At 40.9% G+C, this 22,832-nt stretch overlaps 2 protein-coding genes across 2 annotated transcripts in view; both read left to right on the top strand.

The window, feature by feature from the left end:
• The window catches only part of LOC124260225 (polypeptide N-acetylgalactosaminyltransferase 5-like), a 142,881-nt gene that overhangs the window by 85,620 nt on the left and 34,429 nt on the right, over window positions 1-22,832 (top strand). The gene's annotated exons all lie outside the window — the stretch shown is intronic.
• LOC124260223 (polypeptide N-acetylgalactosaminyltransferase 1-like) overlaps window positions 1-22,832 on the top strand; it is an 86,910-nt gene that overhangs the window by 63,572 nt on the left and 506 nt on the right. The window contains exons 4-10 of the mRNA XM_046694482.1: window positions 13,354-13,518; window positions 14,456-14,669; window positions 16,728-16,845; window positions 19,051-19,236; window positions 20,330-20,458; window positions 21,301-21,393; window positions 22,183-22,308. Of these exons, the coding sequence (XP_046550438.1) occupies window positions 13,354-13,518; window positions 14,456-14,669; window positions 16,728-16,845; window positions 19,051-19,236; window positions 20,330-20,458; window positions 21,301-21,393; window positions 22,183-22,308 (1,031 nt within the window). The remainder of the gene's footprint in view (window positions 1-13,353; window positions 13,519-14,455; window positions 14,670-16,727; window positions 16,846-19,050; window positions 19,237-20,329; window positions 20,459-21,300; window positions 21,394-22,182; window positions 22,309-22,832) is intronic.

Genomic DNA, 22,832 nt, shown 5'->3' with positions numbered 1-22,832 from the left:
CAAACTGCAAGAGTGGATTGTGTACTAACCGGTGGGCGATACAAACACACCTGTACGTGTCGTCACTTGCTTTGTTTGTTGTTTAACGCCGTACATAGAAATATTCCAGCTATATGGCGGCAGTCTGAACCAAACGTACATCACCCAGTTAGGGCTGACGCCCCGAAGCTGTTTTGTTACTGGGTTAAGAATACCATCTTTCTACTCTGCTGCCCAGTCAGCCTTCCGCCGGTAGTCAAACCAACCATACTTTCAGGGGAAGCCACAGAACCCCGCCAAATATATCTTGGTCAAACCATCTTAAAGATTCTCTGGTGATGCAAGGAATTCCACAGCAATTTTAAGGGTGCCAAGGTTGTTGGACAGAATCTGAAATTTTAGGTAGATTTTGTTGATGCCGATATCGATGTACTGCTTGACGGTACAGCGATGGGAGTAAGCCAGATGAAGTCCTTCACCAAGTCTGCCCAGAGTCGGTCATTTGTGGAGAAGCCACTGCAACGTGTATTTATCAGTGTGTGGAGTGAAGTTGGCTGGTCTTAAATGTGAAACTGAGGGCTTTCTTTTTGCTGCTCATGACCAGTCACTTCCCACTCGCAATCGCCAAAATGTGATTCTTAAACAAAATATCCATATGAAATGTCGACTTTGCAATGAATTCACAGGGACTGCCCAACACCCTGTCAGTGGAAGCCCTTCCTTGGCATAAACAGCATATTTTAACGACATGACGGCATGGCTCGCTGTTTTCACTACCGTCTCCGCCATGCCTGTGGATTTGACTCTGATGTTCATCCAAGGTACAGCCCTGAACATGTCCAGGGCGTCATGGAAAATGCTGTTTTCAAACTTCTGAGGAATACCCATGTACAGCTTCAGAATTCCAGCCAATAAACCTGATCTTTTCCTTTTTGATAAAGCCAATGAATTTATTTATATCATTGAATTTTTCTGTCCCTTTCGACAGCAACGTGATTGGCAAGATTCAGGAAAAGCATGATAAATATGCGGACCTCGCCTTTGAAATGTCTCGCTTGCATCCCAAGTACACTGTCGTCAGACTCCCCATTGTTGTCGGTGCCTTTGGTTTGGTACCTCCTGATCTCTTGGCGCAGATCAGGAGAGTGCCCGGGTTCTCAACCGGGAGCACAACCCTTCTGACACTCGGGTAGCGGGTTCCATAAATAGGCAAAGTATCTATATCAGATTGTACTTTGGTACTTCAAGTAGATGATGGTCGGCAGATCGAAGTGATCTCAGTAGACCACATTTGAGAATTAGATTGCATTTGTAGACAAGTGTCAAACTGTGGAATTAAACTCAAGCTTGTACGGGAAGCCAGTGCAGTGATATAAGGACTGGCGAAAGGTGTGAAGACTTCTTACTTAGTTAGTTCTTGTGATTATGCGTGCAGCAGTAATTTGCACACCCCGAAATCTGGCAAACTGTTCCTAGGAGATATGTCCGGGCAAACATTTGCAATAATCCAATCTGGATAACACAAGTGTCCGCACAAGCATATGAGCAGCAGCTATATAAATAATCGTCTGGACCAGACAATCCAGTGATCAACAGCATGAGCATCGATCGACATGTGTCAACCGACCCTCATCACCCGATCGATTGTAAAATCAATCACTGAATTGTCCAAAGTCGATTATCTCCTGAAAAAAACTCATATAGAGGATATATGGCTGGCGTTAAACAACAAACAATCCATACCAAGTTCCATGTGAGAGGTAGATGCAGTTCGTATTTGTTTCAGTACTGGAAGTTGTACCCTGGTTTGGTGTTAGAGGGCGTCATGAGCCCACGCCTGTGTGTGAGGAGAGGGCAGATTGCTGACTACCGCTGTAACGTGGAAGACCTGCTTCACTGGATGTACACTGAGGTCAGAATATACTTGATACTGTGTTGGGTGAGGGTGTCTTCAGCTGTGTTCATAAGGACAGTGAAGTAGACTAATGGTTAAAGCGTTCGCTCGCTACACCGAAGGCCAGCGTTCGATTTCCCACATGGGTACAATGTGTGAAGCCCATTTTTTGTTGTCCCCCTCCGTGATATTACTGTAATGTTGCTAAAGTCGGCGTAAAAATAAACTCACTCACTCACTCTGGTCATGATCAGACTATTCCCAATTAGGTCATCATGCGTTTGCCAATGTTTGAAATGATTAGTATTTTCCTTTTCCCGGGACAATAACCGTGCTTCTCGGTTTCGGTGTCGATAATATCTGACAGTGCCAGGTTAATGTGGTGAGAGCGAGTGTTGTTTTACGTCGCTTTTAGCAATAGTCCATCAATATCACGACGGGGGGACACCTGAAGTGAGCTTCACACATGGTATCCTTGTGGGGAATCAAACCCACGTCTTCAGCTCGACCAGTGAACGGTTTAACCACACTCCCAAGGTTAGAGTCGGTTTGGTTGGTTGGTTTGTTGTGTAACTCCGCAACCAGCAATATTCCAGCTATGTGGCGGTCTGTAATTAATTGAGTCTGGCATGAACATCGATCTACGCAGTTGGGATACGATGACATGCGTCAACCAAACCTAATCACTTGATCCCGTTACTTGCTCTTCTAACGAGCATGAGTTGCTGAAGACCAATTCTAATCCCGATCTTCACAGGTCTAAGTTGAGAGGAAGTTCCGTTTAGGGTCATTATTTGGGAAGGAACTGTGCATGCACCATGTTGGGAGGACGAAGCCGTTCAGAATACCATTTGCTGCATAGTGCCCGTTTAAACATGTTCATGATTAGTTTCAGTGTAGGACTCGCAGAAGTGACAGTTAGTTAATGCTTTTGATTGAAATGTTTTATGTTTATCTTCAGGATAAAGCCCTTCGTCTACGTAATTCAGACAAGTGTTTGACAGCTGGAGAAAATTCAACGCTTCTTGTGAAAACGTGCGACGATACTATGAATCAAAGATGGATGTTTGAGAAATCCAAGTTTCAGCTTCACAACACGTAACACATAACGGGACTTCATGTTTTGCTCATTGGCGTGAAGCGTTTTGTGAATGTGATTGCATAGTTCAAATAAGCGCGATAGTGTACTGCTGTATTTACATATATTGTCATGTGGCGAAAGTGATTAGGTGCTGCTGTGACCGGATTTGTATTCCAGCGACAGGAGATTTACACTTTTCTATAATCAACTTGTTACTGATGCGTCAGATAAGGAACGTCCTGTATATGCCCAACCTCAAAGCTTAAAGGCCTCGAATGTTGTAATGCAGATCAAACCTCCTTTAGACAGAGTCGAATGGCGTTCACTGAACTCGCGCAGTCTAGATGGCCAGATTGTACATTGAGAAAACAAGATCGGTCAAAAGATTCATTAGTCTTCATATTTTGGACCAGAGATTTGGAGAATGTCATTAAATATATAAAGGGAGTTAACTTTGTCCGGTCAGCCAACATCACTTCTCAAGTTACAAGAAGATCAGTGGTATGATCATCATTCTGTGCCTGTCGTATTGTGCAGGTTGTATTCCTGGTGCTAACAGGTAAATTTTGCTATCTCTGTCTTTACAGTTATCACCACTACTCGTGCATTATCACCTTTTACCACTCTTTTTGTAATGCCATAGTGATGTATATATGGATATGTATTGATACCTCAACATAACTTTTTTTAGAATACAGCTGTTTATTGCATTACATTCCTTTGTGGTTTGTTTCACTCTAGTATTTGCTCAGACTGATTCCTGGTTATCTGGTTTGCTTCACCTTGGGAATCACACGTAACGAGAGAGCGGTGTGTTATGATAGACAGTGTCAGTTCTTGTGACGAAACCTTTCTACGTTCCACTGTCTTGGCTTTAACACAGTTCTAGGGTTACCGATGACATGTGTCAAACACTGCTCTTTGACATGGTTGACACATGTCATCGTATCTCAATTGTGTGGATCTACGCTCCTGCTGTTAATCACTGGATTGTCTGATTATTAGGCTATTTTGTTTTAATTGTATCGATGTTTCCGTATATGTGGTGAGTTGAGATCCGTGCATACATTAATTAGGATTTATTAAGAGCATTTATTATGAAAGCCTTATGCTGCCACTTTTGTAGCATAAAATATACTCAGCAGCAAAAATAAGTCAGTATGAATTCAAAATTAGATAGGCACTGTAATCAAATCATTACAGAAATGAACATAATTAGCGGATCAAAAACATTTTTTGTGTACAATATCTTGACACATCAATTAAAACATCAAATTCAAGACATTACGTGAACGTTTGCAGTCCATTCAGACTCTTGACTTCAGCATCTAGTGTGACCACCACGAGCGGCAATAACTGCAGCACAGCGTCTATGCATGGAGTGCACCAATCAATTGATGAAGGCCATTGGCACCTGGAACCACACTCTGAGAAAGGCCTGGAACAATAAATGGGCTATGTTCGGCCTTGGTATGACATTATTCAGTCTCCTCTGAAATCATCCCAAAGGTGTTTATTTGGGATTAAAATAGGACTAAGGGCTGGCCACTGCATAATGTTGACACCGTTCTGCTGTAGGAAGTCCCGTGTAGCTCTGGAAGTATGGGCCTGGGCGTTATCATGCTGGAAAATGTTGTTCTGGTGACGTGCGAAATGTGGAATGACGTGGGGTCTGAGAGCTTGGTCGATGTAGGGCACCGCTGTGATGCCGCCTCCTCTCCCTGGACCAAGGTACTGGAACACCACAGAACCCAATCTCTGGTTCAGGCATATTGCACCCCATACCATGATGTTTGCACCTCCCCATGAGTCTCTTTCCATAACACATTGGTCTGAGTAACGCTGACCACGTCGTCGCCATATTCTTGTTCTGCCATCTGCAGTTGATACGCATTACCGACTCTCATCTGTGAACAGAACAGTTCTCCATTGCCTGTATCGCCAATTTTGGTGTTGTAGGGCAAACTGTAGACGTTCACGCCGATGACGAGGGGTGAGGATAGATCCATGGTAAGGTATAAGGCAATGGAGGTTCCCGCTGTTAAGACGTCGGCGTACTGTATCAGTACTGATTGGTCTTCCGTGTGTTCCCACTGTCTGGCGTGCTGTTTCGGATGCCCGCATGAAGGGATTCTGTACACGTTGTCGCACAACATGGTGGTCTTGTCGTTTTGTGGTCACCCTTGGTCTGCCAGTGCGGTGGCGATCATTTGTGTTGTTGGTGGCCCGGAAACGTCGCTGCAGCCTGTAGACAAGTGATTGGCAACGGCTTGTGCAGTGTGGCCAGCTTCAAGTCTTCCTATGGCCTGGTTCCTCTGAGCTGTCGTGAGTCGCGGCATCTTGCTGACGTTGTAATGTGAATGTTTCAATCAGGTTTGGGTGTGCATTTATAGGGCTGGTCCTTGTGAATAGCACGTGCAGCATGAGTTGCATGAAAAACATGGAAAACACCGTACCATCTCCAAGATCAGGTTGCTTTTTTTAGACCATTTCTTAGGTTCCATTTTGAGTTAGGGAAGGAATATCTTTGCTCAGGTAAAGTTGGAGATGTTGTCAACAATATACAATCAAAACATTAAGTGAGCTTACAGTTATCCGTTTCTGCGAAGGAAAATTTCAAACTGATGTTTCTTTTGCTGCTAAGTATATATAAAGTGGCTTCAACTATTAGTTCGTTGCTTCTATTATTTTCTCGTTACTTCGATTATTTTCTCGTTGTTTCAACTATATTTTCGTTATTTCAACTATTTTCTTTCTGCTTAGAATTATATTTTCGCGTTTCATTTTCTTTTCTAAAACTTGAATTTGAAGTATTTCTCGTGGCTTCAAGTTTCTTTCAATAGCTTGAAATTTCAAGCATTTGCTCGATGCTTCGAGTATGTTCTCGTTACTTCGAGATTTGAAAAGTTGTAGAAACGAGAAAATACTTACAATAACATTTCAAGTTTTGACAAAAAAACTTGAAGCAACGAGAAAATACTCGAAGCAAGGAAAAATTGATCCATGCAACGAAAACTATACTTGAAGTAACGAAAAAGTACTCGTGGAAACGAGTAAATATTAGAAATTTCAAATTTTTGAACGAAACATGAATTAACGAGAAAATGCTTGAAATTTCAAGTCTTTGAAAGGAACTTGAAGGAACGAGAAAATATTTGAAATGACGAGAACATACTCCCAAGCACCAATAAAATGATCGAAGCAGCGAGAAATGTCGCTGAAGAAATATGTTATGCTACAAAATTGGCAGCATAAGGCTTTCGTATTTTATTGACTACGTACTCAATTTAATTATATTTATTTTGTATACTTGTTTTCTGTGTCAACAGCAGTAGCACTAGAGAACATCTGTTCAAGTCAACCATAAACATATTTCAACACCAGTATGTAAATCATGACTGTACAGCGGAGGTTTTTCAACTGCAGCTACATTTAACCTGAAAAGAGGTGGCGAGGTAACCTTGTGGTTAAAGCGTTGGTTAGTCACACCAAAGACCCAGGCTCGATTCCCACATGTATACAACCTATAAAGCCAATTTCTGGTGTCACCCCGATATTTCTGGAATATTGTTACAAGCGGCCTAAAACTAAACTCACACACCCGCTTTAACCTGAAACCCGCGTTGCTGCATCTTCGTTTGAAATGGCAGCCCTTGTTTTTGTGTTAAGAACAATTTGTTCAAACGACACGCGCGCCGACGTGTGTGTGTGTGTGTCTTTGTGTGCTTCTTGTTGCATATGTATGAGTTGGGAGTATTTAAGATAAAAGTCATCAATGCAGTAAAAATCTGATTATTTTCTGACTAACATAGAAGTAGCGAATGAAGTGACCAATATGAAGTGAAGTGTGCTTCAGTCACCATGACCTGCTGCAACAAACGATTTGGAAGAAAGTTTGCAACAGTATCTATTCACCTTGACTTATTTGTAGTAAAGTATTTTGAAACAAATGATCATTTTGATCTTCAAAAGGTTATATGGATCAAACACTCCACACGGAAGGTCGTTCTTTTTCAAGGTGTATATTGAAGGAAGACATTTCGTACCCTCATATGTTTTGCGTCTCAGTATATACACAAAGGGGGCAACGCTGTAAGCTGTGTATCTCACACACACCCACTTTAATCGTTATCTAACTTGTAATTAATGAATATTTCAACACAACTCGGCGTTGCAAATTCAACAGTGAGAATCGATCTGAATTGTCTCTCATACTTGTACATCTATGGCCTTGCTAAGACGTTAATGCAGTCGACAAGCTCGCGACAAAGTCAATGATATTATTCTACAAGAGACTCCCGACTGGAGATGCATTTAACCTTAAACCTTTGAAAATAACAGAACTATAGGCATTAAAACTATTGCAGTATAATAATTTAATACATATGTTAAACTTAAATAATTTTCTCGCATCATAATTTAAGTTTGTCCTCTATGTTTGTATCTGTTTATATCTGTAACGCATGACAATTGACTATAACCTGCCTTTATTATCATCAGGGTCATAGTATATCGTTCAAACTAATGACACTACTTTCTTTGTAAACATATTAGCATAACGTACAGTTATCAATGTTCCAATTTTTATAAACGCTGATTGCTTAACAGTAATTTGTCATCAACTTCGGCCGTCTCACAAATATTATGCTCCCGGCAGGACAAGTAGGCATCCGGTGTATTTGAGCATGCGCCTGCATACTTGTTGACGTTTATCGAGTAGAAAATCATTTCAATATTTCCAAGAGAGGAATACTTCCTAAAAACACAGGAGATCGTCGTTAGTGTGCTTTTTCAAAAGTTTGTTTATAATTAGAACCCCTTTGGTCTAGAAAAGTTGGACCTTTTCATGTTTCATATTTCTGAAGTTTACATATAGATAATGGACGTATTTCAACTTCTTCTTTTTTAAATTTTCTTTCTTTCTCCTCCTTGTGTCCAAAAGAATTTATAGATTATACATGTGTAGGACACATGTGTGTGGAATATTATGTAGGGCTTGACAACAACCAACGCGATAACGTGGTAACACAAATAAAATACCGTTACCAACGACGGTGCACGAAGCAACACTAATAGTATAGAAATTCAGTAAGCTCGCCTTTATGATGAAAAAACATCTGCTCCACATATTTGTTCATGTTCTACTTGTTGTGGCTGTAATCAATCTCTACATTCACAACAGCACAGCTTCCTGTAATATGGATTTCGTGTAGCCCACATGGTGACATCCCTGGTATTGACTATGCGGAACGCAGTGCATATCACAGAAAGCAAACAAACACAATATGAGGCGGTTGAGGTTTCGGGTGATCAAGGCTCTTGTCTTATGTACGTTGATGTTGTTACTGTATACAACCTGTTCATTGATACTATCTGTCGACAAGCAGCTATCAAGTGATCACATAGCAGGATCTATATTTGAAAAGGGTGTCTCTAAAGGTGCTGTTGGAGATGAACAGTTTGTTATTAAACCTTACTTAAAAACGTTATTAAAATCACATTATGAGTTGGATGCTCGTGGTAAAGATATTACTAATAGAACTATTGCTGAGTCTGTTGTAATGAGGAGGCATCGCAATGACACAGCAGGGCAGCTTAAGGGACAAGAAAATTTAGAGATTCTGGGAAAAGGTTATCAAAACGAGTTGCGAAAGAGAAGGAAACAAGGGCGCCTGGACGAGACGAAGGACCACCATGGCCGACACACAGAGAACACATACAGTGTGGAGTATTATGTGGAGGAGTACGGAGGAGAGGACAGTAAAAATGTAACATATCCCCCGTTTGTGGAGTACAGTCCTGAGGATGGTCCAGGTAAGACAAGGGATCTTACTGCATCTGTTTCATGTTGATGGTCGCTTGTCTGATGTTCATACAATATATATTCATTTCATACATGCATAGATAGAGTACTCTGCTACATAGTTGTGATTAATGATCACGACCTTACTTTAAAGAGCGTCACACAACTCATCCTCAGAAGGTGTCTATCGAGGTTACAATGTGTGATTTTGGTTTGGTTTGGCTGTTAACTCCGCATTCCAGCTACATGGCGGAAACCTGTGTATAATCGAGTCTGGACCAAACGATCCAGTCCATACATGAGCATCGATCTACGCAAGTCGGATACGATGACATGTGTCAACCAAGTCGGCGAGCCTGACGTAACATACACGACACTGAAACATATTGTGTGTCGGAAAGAGAATAGTTCATCAAATGGGGGCAACTATATGGTACCGGGTCATTCCACCCCAAACACGTTCACCCCAGCACAGTTTCACCCCAACTCGTTTCAACCGGGTTGTTTCACCCCATCAGGTTCAACCCGTTTAGAAATTGTTTCACCCAAGCAAAAAGTATTATAATTATCAACCATAAGATTGTTTCAATATTTTATTCATCTATTTATAGTGTCGAAACAGCATATTCAGATTGTCCAAAACTTGGTACGACTAAGTATTACCTGTGTTGATGGCGATGACAAGTTTCACACTGCAGTCCATCTTGACGACCGTTTTGCTTTAAACTGGTTTTATTAAAACTGTACATAACAGGTGAGGTGAAATGGGATTTAACGTCGTACTTAAGATTATATTGCTCATATGACGACGTGCATGCGTGTGTATGAGTGGCTGCTTGTACTAGCCCAGACGTAAGCTGGTTTTAAAGTGCTAGCTCACTGTGATACAATGCCGCCAGGCACGTAGCAAGTCAATCTATATTGTGTAAGCCCGATAGGTTGCAAAGCTTTATATTTAGATAGTATTGTGTGCTTGCCCAACTTTTTTAGCAGCAATCATGTGTAGGCCCGGGCTTTTTTTTCAATGGTAGCTACGCCTCTGGCCGCAACTAAGCATGGATACCCAACTCAGACACATTGATATTGATTCCGAGCCAATCAGTACTTGTTGTACCCATTAATGAATTGATATTTCTGCTCGATCCTACTCCCATGCAGCTGCTTAAACAAAAATAACTCTTCCGACGCCACCCTCTCTGTTGCCTTTCTCCCCCTCAGTGATGTAGAATCTAACCCTATATAAATATCCTTATTATTATATTTTGGTATATATGAACAGCACTTCTGTCTGCTTCTGTAGTGACAGCCGTGATATATTTATTATAGCCCCAAGTAAATACATTCACAGATGGTCGGCCACCGTGATATTGCTGGAATATTGCTAAAGGCGACGTAAAACTAAACTCACTCACTCACAGATGGTCGGTAAACATTGACCTCGAATTATTATGCCTTATATCAAAGAAATCAATCATATATTGACATGAAATACAAACTACAACACTGGTTGAATGAAAAGAAAAGTGATAAGATCATTTCTTTATTATCCCCAAGGGAAATAGTTTGGTGTTTGGGGTGAGGTCAATTTTAATTAACTGTTAAAACGTGACATGTTACATTAAAAACATCATGAATCCTCCGTAAAATATACAATAGAAAAACAATTAAAAGTTACAATTTAAATTACAGTTTTTTAAAAACACTTGGATGGTGGGTGTGTGCGTCCGTACGCTAAGCTTGCAAGTGAGGGACTGACACCTGATAAAAAGAATCCGTGCAGCACATGCCTCCTCAAGCATTGTTCAGCAGCTCCGGGCGCCGTCGGAGATTACCGAGTTAAATCCAAATAAATATAGGTATTTAGTACTATAATCTGAGCGAGGCGTTGGCAAGTTTAGTCATATTTAAGCTCCAACTGTTTATTTATGTGTGACTGAATGCTCGGATCATCACTGTAGACAACTGTCTCCCTAGGGGAATGGGGAGCTGCGTACATCTACAAGCACACGAAGCAGGAGGAGGGGGAATACAGAGAAGGAAAGAAGAGAAATGGCTTCAACCAACTGGTGAGCGACCGGATCTCTGTTCATCGGCGTCTTCTTGACACCAGGACAGAAGAGTAGGTATAGGAGGCTTGTTTTACATGATTTTCACCAACTCATCAACCCGTGGTGATCCGGGTTGGATCTTCAACATCGCAAGGTTTTGTCACTTTGTCATCATTGATTGATTGAATGATTGATTGATTGTGCAATTTACGCCGCACTCAGCAATATTCCAGCTGTATGGCGGCGGTCTGTTCGTGATACGTTTCGATCAGATTCCCGTTGTCAAACTATGCATGAATTCTTACAGATGCAAGTCACGTGTATATCCACATAAATCTACCAAAATGAAGCAAGAGAGTCAAAGAACAGGCGTGTGATTCCATAACGAACAAACAGACTTCACTAAAAGCACTCTCCTCAGATCCATTCGCACAGAATAAAAAGTTCTTGACCGCTCACCAGGTCATCTCAACTAAGGGAGATAATTTGTATGGCGGCGGTCTGTAAATAATCGATGCAAACTCCATGAATTCTCAAGGATGCAAGTCACGTGTATATCCAGAGAATACACCGAGAAGCGTCATTATGTTTGATAGGGTTATAGTGATTATATATTCTGCATCAGACATCTCATAAGTGAGATAATTCTGATGATCATCAACATCTACGGAGATACGATTAGTGATTATATATTCTGCATCAGACATTGCAGTGACTGACATCATCAACATCGACGGGATACGATTACACACATCAACCATGACTGACATCATCAACATCGACGTGATACGATTACACACATCAACCATGACTGACATCATCAACATCGACGTGATACGATTACACACATCAACCATGCCTGACATCGCCAACATCGACGTGATACGATTACACACATCAACCATGGCTGACATCATCAACATCGACGGGGTACGATTACACACATCAACCATGACTGACATCGCCAACATCGACGTGATACGATTAATTTCCACGCACACATCAACCATGGCTGACATACTCAACATCGACGGGGTACGATTACACACATCAACCATGACTGACATCATCAACATCGACGGGATACGATGACACACATCAACCATGACTGACATCATCAACATCGACGGGATACGATTACACACATCAACCATGACTGACATCATCAACATCGACGGGATACGATTACACACATCAACCATGACTGACATCGCCAACATCGCCGGGATACGATTACACACATCAACCATGACTGACATCATCAACATCGACGTGATACGATTACACACATCAACCATGCCTGACATCGCCAACATCGACGTGATACGATTACACACATCAACCATGGCTGACATCATCAACATCGACGGGGTACGATTACACACATCAACCATGCCTGACATCGCCAACATCGCCGGGATACGATTAAACACACATCAACCATGACTGACATCATCAACATCGACGGGATACGATTACACACATCAACCGTGGCTGACATCATCAACATCGACGGGGTACGATTACACATACATCAACCATGACTGACATCATCAACATCGACGGGATACGATGACACACATCAACAATGACTGACATCATCAACATCGACGGGATACGATTACACACATCAACCATGACTGACATCATCAACATCGACGGGATACGATTACACACATCAACCATGACTGACATCGCCAACATCGCCGGGATACGATTAAACACGCAACAACAACAAACATTGGGCCTTCTAACTAGGATCTACAGTTTGCAGTTATACGTGTTGTTCAAAGAGTTTGGTATGATTGACATATCAATTAAATAACTGACTGACTGACTGACTGACTGACTGAACATGCTCAAGGGGATTAAGAGTTACATGCCTTATACCACCGGTTACACATTCACTGTTTGGTGAACAGACCCGAATTCTGAACAAATTCACTTGCCTATCGTGAGGCCACATGTATCACATGTGCTTCGTTGTGGGGCAGGATTGAAGTCCTAGAAACTCTCAGGAGTCAAGCTTTTACACTGCCACCCATCCAAGGACTCTCCGCGACCAACGTTGTTCACTGATGTCTGCCCTCTGTGAACAGGACCACACATATCGCACATATCGCATCAATACAAACATCTCTCCAAAGTAGGCATGAGAAGAGGAATGGTTTAAACTTTCCAATGTAGAGCATCTTTCCAGCAGTGCCAGTCTTGGTGTTTACATTTTGTGATTTTGTTCAAAATATCAAACAGTTGTCATACGACCCTTGCTCATGATGGTGTCGACGTTTTGTGACTAACTTATATAATGATGAGTTCGTTATGGACAGAACAATTGTGTCAAATTAAAGTGACTTTGGAACTGACTCTTGTTCCGGAAAATTACATCAAGGGCTGCACAATTAATGTATGAACCTTTGTATCCCACAAATCAGTTGTGAAGGCGACCTCGTTGCCGAAATTGCTCAAATTGCTATTTGATAGGCAAATATCAAATTGTGTCACTGTTCTAATACGTTTATACCAATGATTCCACAATTTTACTCAGACCACCTGAAGGCACCGTTGAAAAAGTACATGTCGAAGCTGGGCAAGGTGAAGATTGTCAGACACCGGAAACATCAAGGTCTAATCAGAGCGAGGCTGACCGGATATGAAGTGGCTGCTGGTCCGACACTGGTGTTCCTTGACTCCCATATCGAGTGTTTTCCAGGTGAATATCATTTAATTCTTACAATACGATTTTAAACCGTCAATCACTGAGTGGTCAGGCTCGGGAACCAGCAGATGTCAATCACTCCATTGCCGTGCCTCGATTTAATGGTAATAACTGATTTCTAAAGCGCCTGGTACCCATCGACAGATGCTGAATGGCGCTAGTTAACACCAAATCCATGTACATTTATGCATACAATACTGAAAGTGCAGTTGAATGCTGAGCGGAAGAGGTGTATGTTAAGGAGATAAGTTGAAAAGGTCTTTGGATTTTTGTGTTGCTTAGTTCAGATGGCAGAGAGTTCCATAACAGGGGACTGCAATCTGTGAAGGCACGGTCAGCCATTGTAGAAGTATACCGAGGTTGATTATGTAGAGCCCATTGGAGGATCGAAGTGCACAATTAGGATCGTACATGGTGAGTGCGTTTAGTTTTACGCCGCACTCAGCAATATTCCAGCTATGTGGCGGCGGTCTGTAAATACTGAGTCTGGACAAGACAATCCTGTGATCAGTACCATGAGCATCGATCTACGCAATTTGGGGTACGATGACATGTGTCAACCATGTCAGCTAGCCTGACCACCCGATCCGGTTAGTTGCCTCTTCCGACAAGCATGGGTTACTGAAGTTCAATTCTAATCCGGATCTCCACGGGTGGAAAATACTGGGAGATCGAGACTTTAATGTACGGTGGATAGTTATCATTGTTGAGGAAGTGATGGAGATAATACAGATCTTGAAGATAATTCGAGAGGACACAGGAAGCTAGTGCAATGTCTAGAGAGCAGTAGTGATGTGTTCAGTTCCAGAAATCTTTACGATGCAAAAAAAGTACATGTCAAATTTAACTATTTGTAAAATCGCCGTCCCACTGCGAACTAATGCAAAAACAAAACCAGCACAGGTATAATACATATGTTTCTCAATCTTAGGTTGGCTAGAACCACTGCTAGATCGTATTCGACAGAATCCCAAGAACGTGCCTTTTCCTATGGTGGACAATATTGGTTATGAAGTGTTTGATAATAAAATCATCAACACAACCGAGCGCTTAGGAGAGTTTTCATGGAAGCGATTCATCTTTAAATGGGGGTATGTCCAGGGCGCGAGGAGGAGTCAGCTGAAGACACCGACTGATCCTATCAGGTAAGTTGTATGTTTTTTCTATTTCAATTTCTTCTTGATAAACAATTCTAATTCTAATATATTAATTCTGGGAACCCTTTTCTATTCAACTGAAAGTTGATTTCAAGTGAAAAAACAACATCATTTAAAGAAAATCCATATTAAACTATTCAAAAATGGAACTGATTTTTTACTCAATCATGAAAATTCTGCAAGAAAGAGAACTGCCACAGCAGGATGAGGCTGTGTGATAACTCCCTGCGCCTAGCAGGCTGCGTGAGTTGAATACATCCCAGGGAGTTGAGTTGGTTAAAAGAGTGCCAGAAAATCACTCCAGCGCCTTGAGCATGTACTAGTTGCGTGTATATAAATATCTTATAATATAATAATATTAAATATTAAATTTCTGCAGGAAAAAAAATCCGCAAAAATATTCTGCAGGATAAACGATTCCACCAACCATTTTTGAGCTTATAAACACGAGAACGCGCCGACACATTCATTTCTTTATTCACCTCGTCGTGATCTTTCCACTGTTGTAAATCTGTCTTTGAAGCTTGTGTGTCCAGTTTAGGACTGGTCATTCCTATGTTGTCCTGTTCGGTCATTTTCATCGATGGAGGCAGTTATTGCATAACTGTATGCAAAACTGATTGTCACTGTGTGTGTGGACGAAGCTATACGTCTAAGCCGCCTTATAGCTGAAATACTGCTGAGTGTGGCGTTAAATAACCAACCAACCAACGATACCTCTCAGGAGGGGTCGACTTCATTTAGTTTGAAAGTAAAACAGACTTATTATAATGATGTGTAACTACCACTGCTGTAGCACGAAGGACGGGGTGTTAACGGTGTCAACTGGATTGGCGTGTTTTATCAATCACTTGATTGTCTGGTTTATTTTAGGTCATCGCCGTATGATGGGAGTACTTTTAATAGTACCATTTATAGGTTATTTTGTGAATGACGGGTGCTACCGGTAGGAAAGTAAATGCTTACCCTTTTCGTGAACACCTGGTGTCTTCACTCATTTCCAGTGATTCATTCATATACCTTTTCCAGCTATGTTCCCCCTCTACACCAAACGGAATTTGTTTCTCAGGATAGTCAAGACTGGTATACTTTTTCACCGACTTTCTACATTTTGCTAAATGTCCACTATTAGAGACACAAGCCTTACCCTGATCATAAGAAACCTTTCTGCTCCATATATGTTGACTGCAGTTCCCTTCTCCCTACGGAAGGGAAGCAGCACTGACAGCTATGGCACATCATTCCACAGCTGGTGATGTTCATACACCATTATCGACAAGTCGACAAGCAGTTTAAATGGTTGTACACATATAGAGGTAGGAAAGTGTGTACCAGCTGCGGTCATCGATGCGACAAAATCAATTTCAGAATCATAGGAACTATCCTGAAATCATATTACCGGGAACTGTTCCAACTATATCACAAGAAAGTCTTTAAGAGTAAAGTAGAGATGATAACAAACCAGCCTACCCTGCTACATCGGCGGAACTAGTGAAGATCTGGGTTAGAGTGAGTGAGTGAGTGCGTTAAAATTAACGTCACCTTCGCAATATTTCAGCCATATAGTGACGGAGCCGGGTTAGAGCTGATCAATGTTTGTGGTGTAAGGCGACTAATGCGATCAAGTGCTCAGGCTCCTTGACTTGGTAGTATGTCAGTTGCGTAGATCGTGGCATATGAGTGCCGATTCGATCATTTACAGACCGCCGTGCTGAGGCGTCGTTACACAACAAACAATGAAACACCGGTGATAACTGCTTTTGACACTTCCAAAAGAAATCAAATTGGTCATCTGAAAGGACGCCTTTTGTGGTCCAGGTCTTATATAATTAATTCTGTGAAAACAGTCTAGATGATCGACTGTACAAATGACGATAGCTTGATATCATATTCGCGGCTTAGTGGCGTTAAAATTTGAACCGGCTCCCTTGAGTGAATTATGAAGATCACATGAAAATTGCATTCAAACAGAACAGATGGCATCCATTTTGGCGGCAAATCACTGATATGATGTGATATGTTATGAAATTTTCTGTCTTCTTGCAGATCCCCTACAATGCCCGGTGGGTTGTTTGCTATAAATAAACAATGGTTCACAACTCTTGGAACGTATGACCCTGGACTGGTTTTCTGGGGCAGTGAGAACATGGAACTGTCTTTTAAAGTACGTTTTTGTTTCCAAACCCTTTACATCAGCGAACGCGATATGAACAATATCAGAAGTTCAGAGTGAACAGTTTTAGTGAAATATGTAAAGAGCAAAATTCTGTATTTCGACACTTAGTTGAAGACCTCAACATACTGATCATTTAATAATGACAAGGACGGTCAAGAGTTCATTTTGTGTTATAAGTTCTTCAGTGCGTAAATCACATTATGATAGCATAGGCATAAGATGTAAAATGCCATTACTTAGTACACAATAAGTGTTTAAAAAAAGCCGCAAGTTTTTCTTCTATTTAATGTCTCTTTCATTGTAAGGTAGACTCTCGTTTCCAGAGAATCATACAAACAAAACATGATGTTAATGTGAGTCCGTCTATACCGTACTGGCTAGCGAACAGTTATCGCCGCGTAACAGTTATCAACAATACATCTCTATCACTCGTGCGCAGTTCCGGTCAGATACAATTCAGGTATTTTTCCCCACGGTATTTGGTATTAACAATGAAGGACAGAAAAAATAACTCTTAATGGTAAGTAACATAAAAGAAAATTAAAGATAAAGTTATGAACCCCATAAATTTATTTTCACTTAGTTGGGGGGATGTCACACGACATCATTAATTGTGTCATTTCCTATCAATGTACTGTAAAAGAAACACTCAAATAGTCACACAATCAATTATTCTATGTTCTGAGATGCCTAGCGGTTAGAACAATCGAAAAAAACAAACATTATCAGACAATAAAGGTATAGTTTTTTGATGACGTAACAATTGAATGACGTTATCCCGTCACTGCGCCATTCTAGTGTGCTCCCTCGTAGTCGAACCATTTTACATTACGTCACAATGTAAGCGACGTCGCGATGCATGTCAGTTGTTATCGCCTTGTACGGCCTCCTACAGTAAACTACTCCGATGCATCCCGCTTCTTGGTTTGCAGTTGCTTCACGCAGCTAACGTTTTGCGACGGTTAAAATGTCTCAATTCGACTCACAAGTTTTCAGCGACACGGTAACGTTCGCAATGTTTACATTCCCACAATGCAATCGTGGAATGTCGCTTGACTACTTCGCTTCATCCGGATGTACTGATCTAAACTTACGTTGGTAGTAGAAATGCGACATTCATATTGCCCCGTATGGTTTACGTTAATCACAGATGTAATTTAAAAAATTCAGAGAAGATATTTATTCCGAACGTAAACCGTCATCAAACTGTTATCATTTAGTTTTTTTCTGGTAACGTTCGTCTTAACGTAGGGGGATAGACACATCAATAGAACAGCGCGCCAGTTAGCCCTGTGCGAGGATTCTTAATTTAGGTCACCGACACCGTCGTTTGTTTTCTGCCTTAAATTATTCGTAATTATCCTTAGAAAGTATTAAATTTGACATGTTAAAACTATTATAACGTTAAAGCACTCGGACGCAAGCGTCCTGGTACTTTAACTATTATAGTTCAGGGCGAAAGTGTGTATTATTACACTATACATGGTGGTAGAGCGAACTGTATTTCTTAATTACTGTATGATATAAATATATATTATTCCACAAATGACATGAGAAATTCCGAATGGCGATAACTGTTACAGTTAGTTGTGAGAAAACATCTATTTATACCGCCATGATTCCCTTCCGCCGCATTATATAAAAACATGATCGGCGGCAGTGAACGGGCTGGACACATCGGTGAATAGCTAATTAAGTATCATAATTAATTCTGATTCATTAATTTAATGAACGACGGAGTAATTTTGTAAATACCGCTAAAATATGGCGATAACTGTTCGGTAGCCAGTAGCATGTAATCAAAAGTGATAGATCTTAATATGGCATATGTTATCTCTGCTGCTATAATTTAAGCAACTGACCAGGTATGATACCTGAGACCCGTGAAGACCTGGTTTAGAATTAGGATATATTACTGTGCCTTCAGGAACCCTTGCTTGTCGTAAGGGGATCGGGTGGTCAGACTTGCTGACTTAGTTGACACATGTCATCTATCCCTATTGCGTAGATCGATGCTCATGGCACTGATCACTGGATAGTCTGGTGCAGATTCGATCATTTACAGACTGCCGTCATGTAGCTGGAATATTGGTGAGTGCGGCGTTAAACAACAAACCAACCAACCAATCGTTCCTGTCATGATGGAGTGTTATACTAAATAATAAGACAATCAATCGTTTTAATTATTTTCAGATATGGATGTGTAATGGGACCCTGGAAACACTTCCTTGTTCTCACGTGGGTCACGTGTATCGCTGGGTGAATCCTGTGAAATGGAAGCCTGGTGGTCTCCCTGTTTTCACAAACGCCATGCGGGTGGCAGAAGTCTGGCTTGATGATTACAAGCATCTGTTTTATGAGGGGAATGTCGTGCCACAGGTGAATTTCATACATGTATATGCTTGTTTTGTATAATGCTACTCCTGAAGGGGCCAAGAGGCTTCCTTTATTAACTGGTAATACTTTCTCTGAAGCCACATAGAATCTGAGATGTACATCGTCATGTTCAAATGACGGACTCGTCGTCTCGTTCTGTTCCACGTGCAAGGCATTGAATTCTCTCCCTGTAATGACCAAAAACAGGATGTACAAACTATAGATAAACAAGCATGTTACCATATTTCTGAGTGTCTTCTACTGCTTGTGTCGACATTGTTAATTGTTAAATGTTCAAAAAAGTCCTTTAAACATATGAAGTCAGTCATTTTGATTATTTAAGTGTTTCTGACATGAGCAGATCAGGAATATTGAGCGTTCCTTCCACGCAAATAACCGTGGTACAGAACGTGGTTTAGTCCAGTCAACGTGGTTGAAAATCGGGTGTCAGAACCAAAACGTGTCTCTCAACAATCCATCCGTACTCATTAAAGGGATAACAGAATATTTGAACATTGACCAACAGGACGTAACATCCTCACGTGACATCTCAGACAGCTCCGATGATGTAATTGGCATCGTATAAGGCTAATGAAATTGTGGGGAGCATTCCTGTGTACTGTGAAGTTACAAATCGATGACATGGGTTGACAGGACGAGTTGATGAGTGCCCACCTGTGTAGATTGTCCTATCGTACTCATGATTGCATGGGGAGGTATTCATCATAATATACTTCCAGATCAGGTCCTAAGCAATAATTGCACAATGCCTTGTTATGTGGATGAGACGTCAAAACGTCCTGGTGTTCTGACTTCCAAACGATGGTGCGGAAGGAAAGACAACACATACCCCAGTGGCCGGGTTCTCGGTGATTTCCTCTGAGGAAAGAAGGTATAGGCCGTTAGCAAATTCAGGCTTTCTCTAACATCTTTGACTGATATTTACGTCAGCAGAAACTAACCAATCATGCCCAGCGCTGCTCACATCAGAAGGAATTGCAGAACAGGGCACATTATTGACTTTAACTGTATCTGTATACTATGCTTTTGCTTTAGCTGATGTTTGTACTGATGAGGAGTATTGCTTTCCCTGCAGGGTAGAGACTATGGTGATGTTACCGACCGGAAGAAATTACGGGAAAGTCTTAATTGTCACGACTTTCAGTGGTATATAGAACATATATACCCAGAGTGTCCTATCGTCAAGGTCTTGAATGCAGGAGAGGTAGCGACATTACTTTCAGTATTGTTTAAGTGGCGAACCCACTCTTTACATTAATATGATCATGTGGTAATACATGTATGTATCACGTCTTCCATTGTGGGCAAGACCGAAAAGATGAGCCTTCAGTAATCCACGCTTGTGGTAAGAGGCGACTGACCGGGTCGGGTGGTAAGGCTCGCTGACATGGTTGACACATGTGTCATCGTATCCTAAATTCGTAGATCGATGTTTATAATGTTGATCACAGGATTGTCTGGTCTATTTCGAATCGCCGCCATATTGCTGGTATGTATTGCTGCAATAAACAAAAATCCACATTGGACAGGACAACATGTTGTTGTAATTCCATTGCTAGTAATTACCCATTCTTTCTTCAAGAGGGGCAAACAACCAGGCTACAACTTCTAATCACATGAATATTATGTAGATATGTATGTTACAGGTTCAGAACACCACACAAAAACATCTCAGGTGCAAATATATATACCTCGGTTTGGATTTTTACCCTTATCATAGATGATCATACATTAATAATACGTCAATTATTCCCCATTATGACACACACTCGCATATTTTTGAAACAATTACATATTTGTTGAGGAACCGTCTCCATTTGATTTAAAAGTAGACTAACATGACGATCAATCTTGTTCCCAAATGCATCCCCGAATAGAGACCTACATTGAATGTAGTAGAAGCAGTAGTTAAACATTAATTGTATCATTATGCTGACAATCCGTTGATAAAATATATGTTATTTATAAACATTTTAGTATACGCGTACTGAACAATAGCCCATTATACGTATATATGATCAGTAAACTGAGACCATTCTCCCACAGATTCGAAGCGTTTCCCACCAAACTTTGTGTGTGAGTGCGAAGAGCAGAGACGGAACAAACTTCCATCCTTGTCATGGCAACGGACGGGATCAGGTTTGTACATAGGGCTCTCCATATTCCATAACATGTTGCATGCCTGTTTTTTAATATTTTTGTATTCTATGTTTTTCTTATCAGCCATGTACCTTTGTCTTTTCAAATGTCTGTACTGAGAATTTGGAATACTTTACTTTGAGCCGTATTTCAGTTGCATCGTCATGTACACATTGGTACAGTCTGGCCTTTCAACTACAATAAAAACACAATTTCTGGCTAACTTTCCGAGAACAGGAAGCTGAACTCATCAACCCCAGTTCCGCACCAACTGTCACCTACTCGAAAATATCTGTACACACATGCGCATACGTCTCGGTGATTAAACTGACAGCACTGAATACTTATAATTGTGGTCAGTTTTATTTACTGGATGGATGTGCTTTAAAACAAATATAACTTAAAGCATCTTACACTATTTCATCCAGTCATAGCTGTCACATGTCTCTATCTCTTCAGTTGTTTAAATACGCACTGGCTCAGAGAGCAAGTGATTCTGATTTAGTGTAGTAGAACCTAAAGCCACGTTAATTGACACGTTGGGGTTTGTGGTACGCTCAAGGGACGCAACGAGATAATGCGTTTTAGACCAGTGAGCATGGTTAACTGACTTAACAGCTAAACAACAAGCCGTAACGTTTTCTTAAGGGACAACTAATACAATACGAACAAGGAAGACATTTTTATTTATCGATCATGCCAGGCTTTGAGCTTATTTTAAAAAAGAAAAAGTAGTATATTAAACTATTCATACCATATTTCAATTTCGAGATTGTGCGTTTGTTTCAGTATTGGAAGTTATACCCTAGTGGTGTGTTAGAAGGCGCTGTGAGCCAAAGACTGTGTGTGAGGGGAGGGAAGATCACTAATTACCGTTGCAACATGGATGACCTGCTCTTCTGGACCTTCACGGAGGTGTGAACCTTTCCTGTCCTACAGCAGCACAGTGGGCATTGTGCTTATATTGCTCAAAACTCGCCGACAGCTGAAGGCGTGATATAGGTCCAGCTAGGGTCCATGCAGGTGGCAAAAGTAATGTAAGTCCCCATGGTCCCTAGCATGGTGATCTATCTTCAGTTGCTGACGGTATATTGCCTGATTTTATATTGTGTTGTTTGGAAATGATTAAGCATTTTACCGTTAACTCAAACTAGTTTTAATTTTATTTTAATTTAAATATTATTTGTGATAATCTAGTTGTTATGCTCAGCTCTTTAAATATATATATATATATATATATATATATATATATATATTATCAGCATAACTATTTGTCGTCACGATATGGCTAAAATAATGCCGATGTGACGTAAAATTTTAACTCACTCACTCACTCGAATTCAATCAAATGTCCACTCAAAGGTGCTCAACTCCAAGTAAACCTTAAAAGATATTCTCCTAAATGTGTCTCCAGATGTCAAATGCATGTCTATAATGAC

Source organism: Haliotis rubra, unplaced genomic scaffold (genome assembly GCF_003918875.1).
Source record: "Haliotis rubra isolate DU_JTF1 unplaced genomic scaffold, ASM391887v1 Scf756, whole genome shotgun sequence".
Classification (NCBI taxonomy): Eukaryota; Metazoa; Mollusca; class Gastropoda; order Lepetellida; family Haliotidae; genus Haliotis; species Haliotis rubra.
This window is presented reverse-complemented; position numbering and strand designations above follow the sequence as displayed.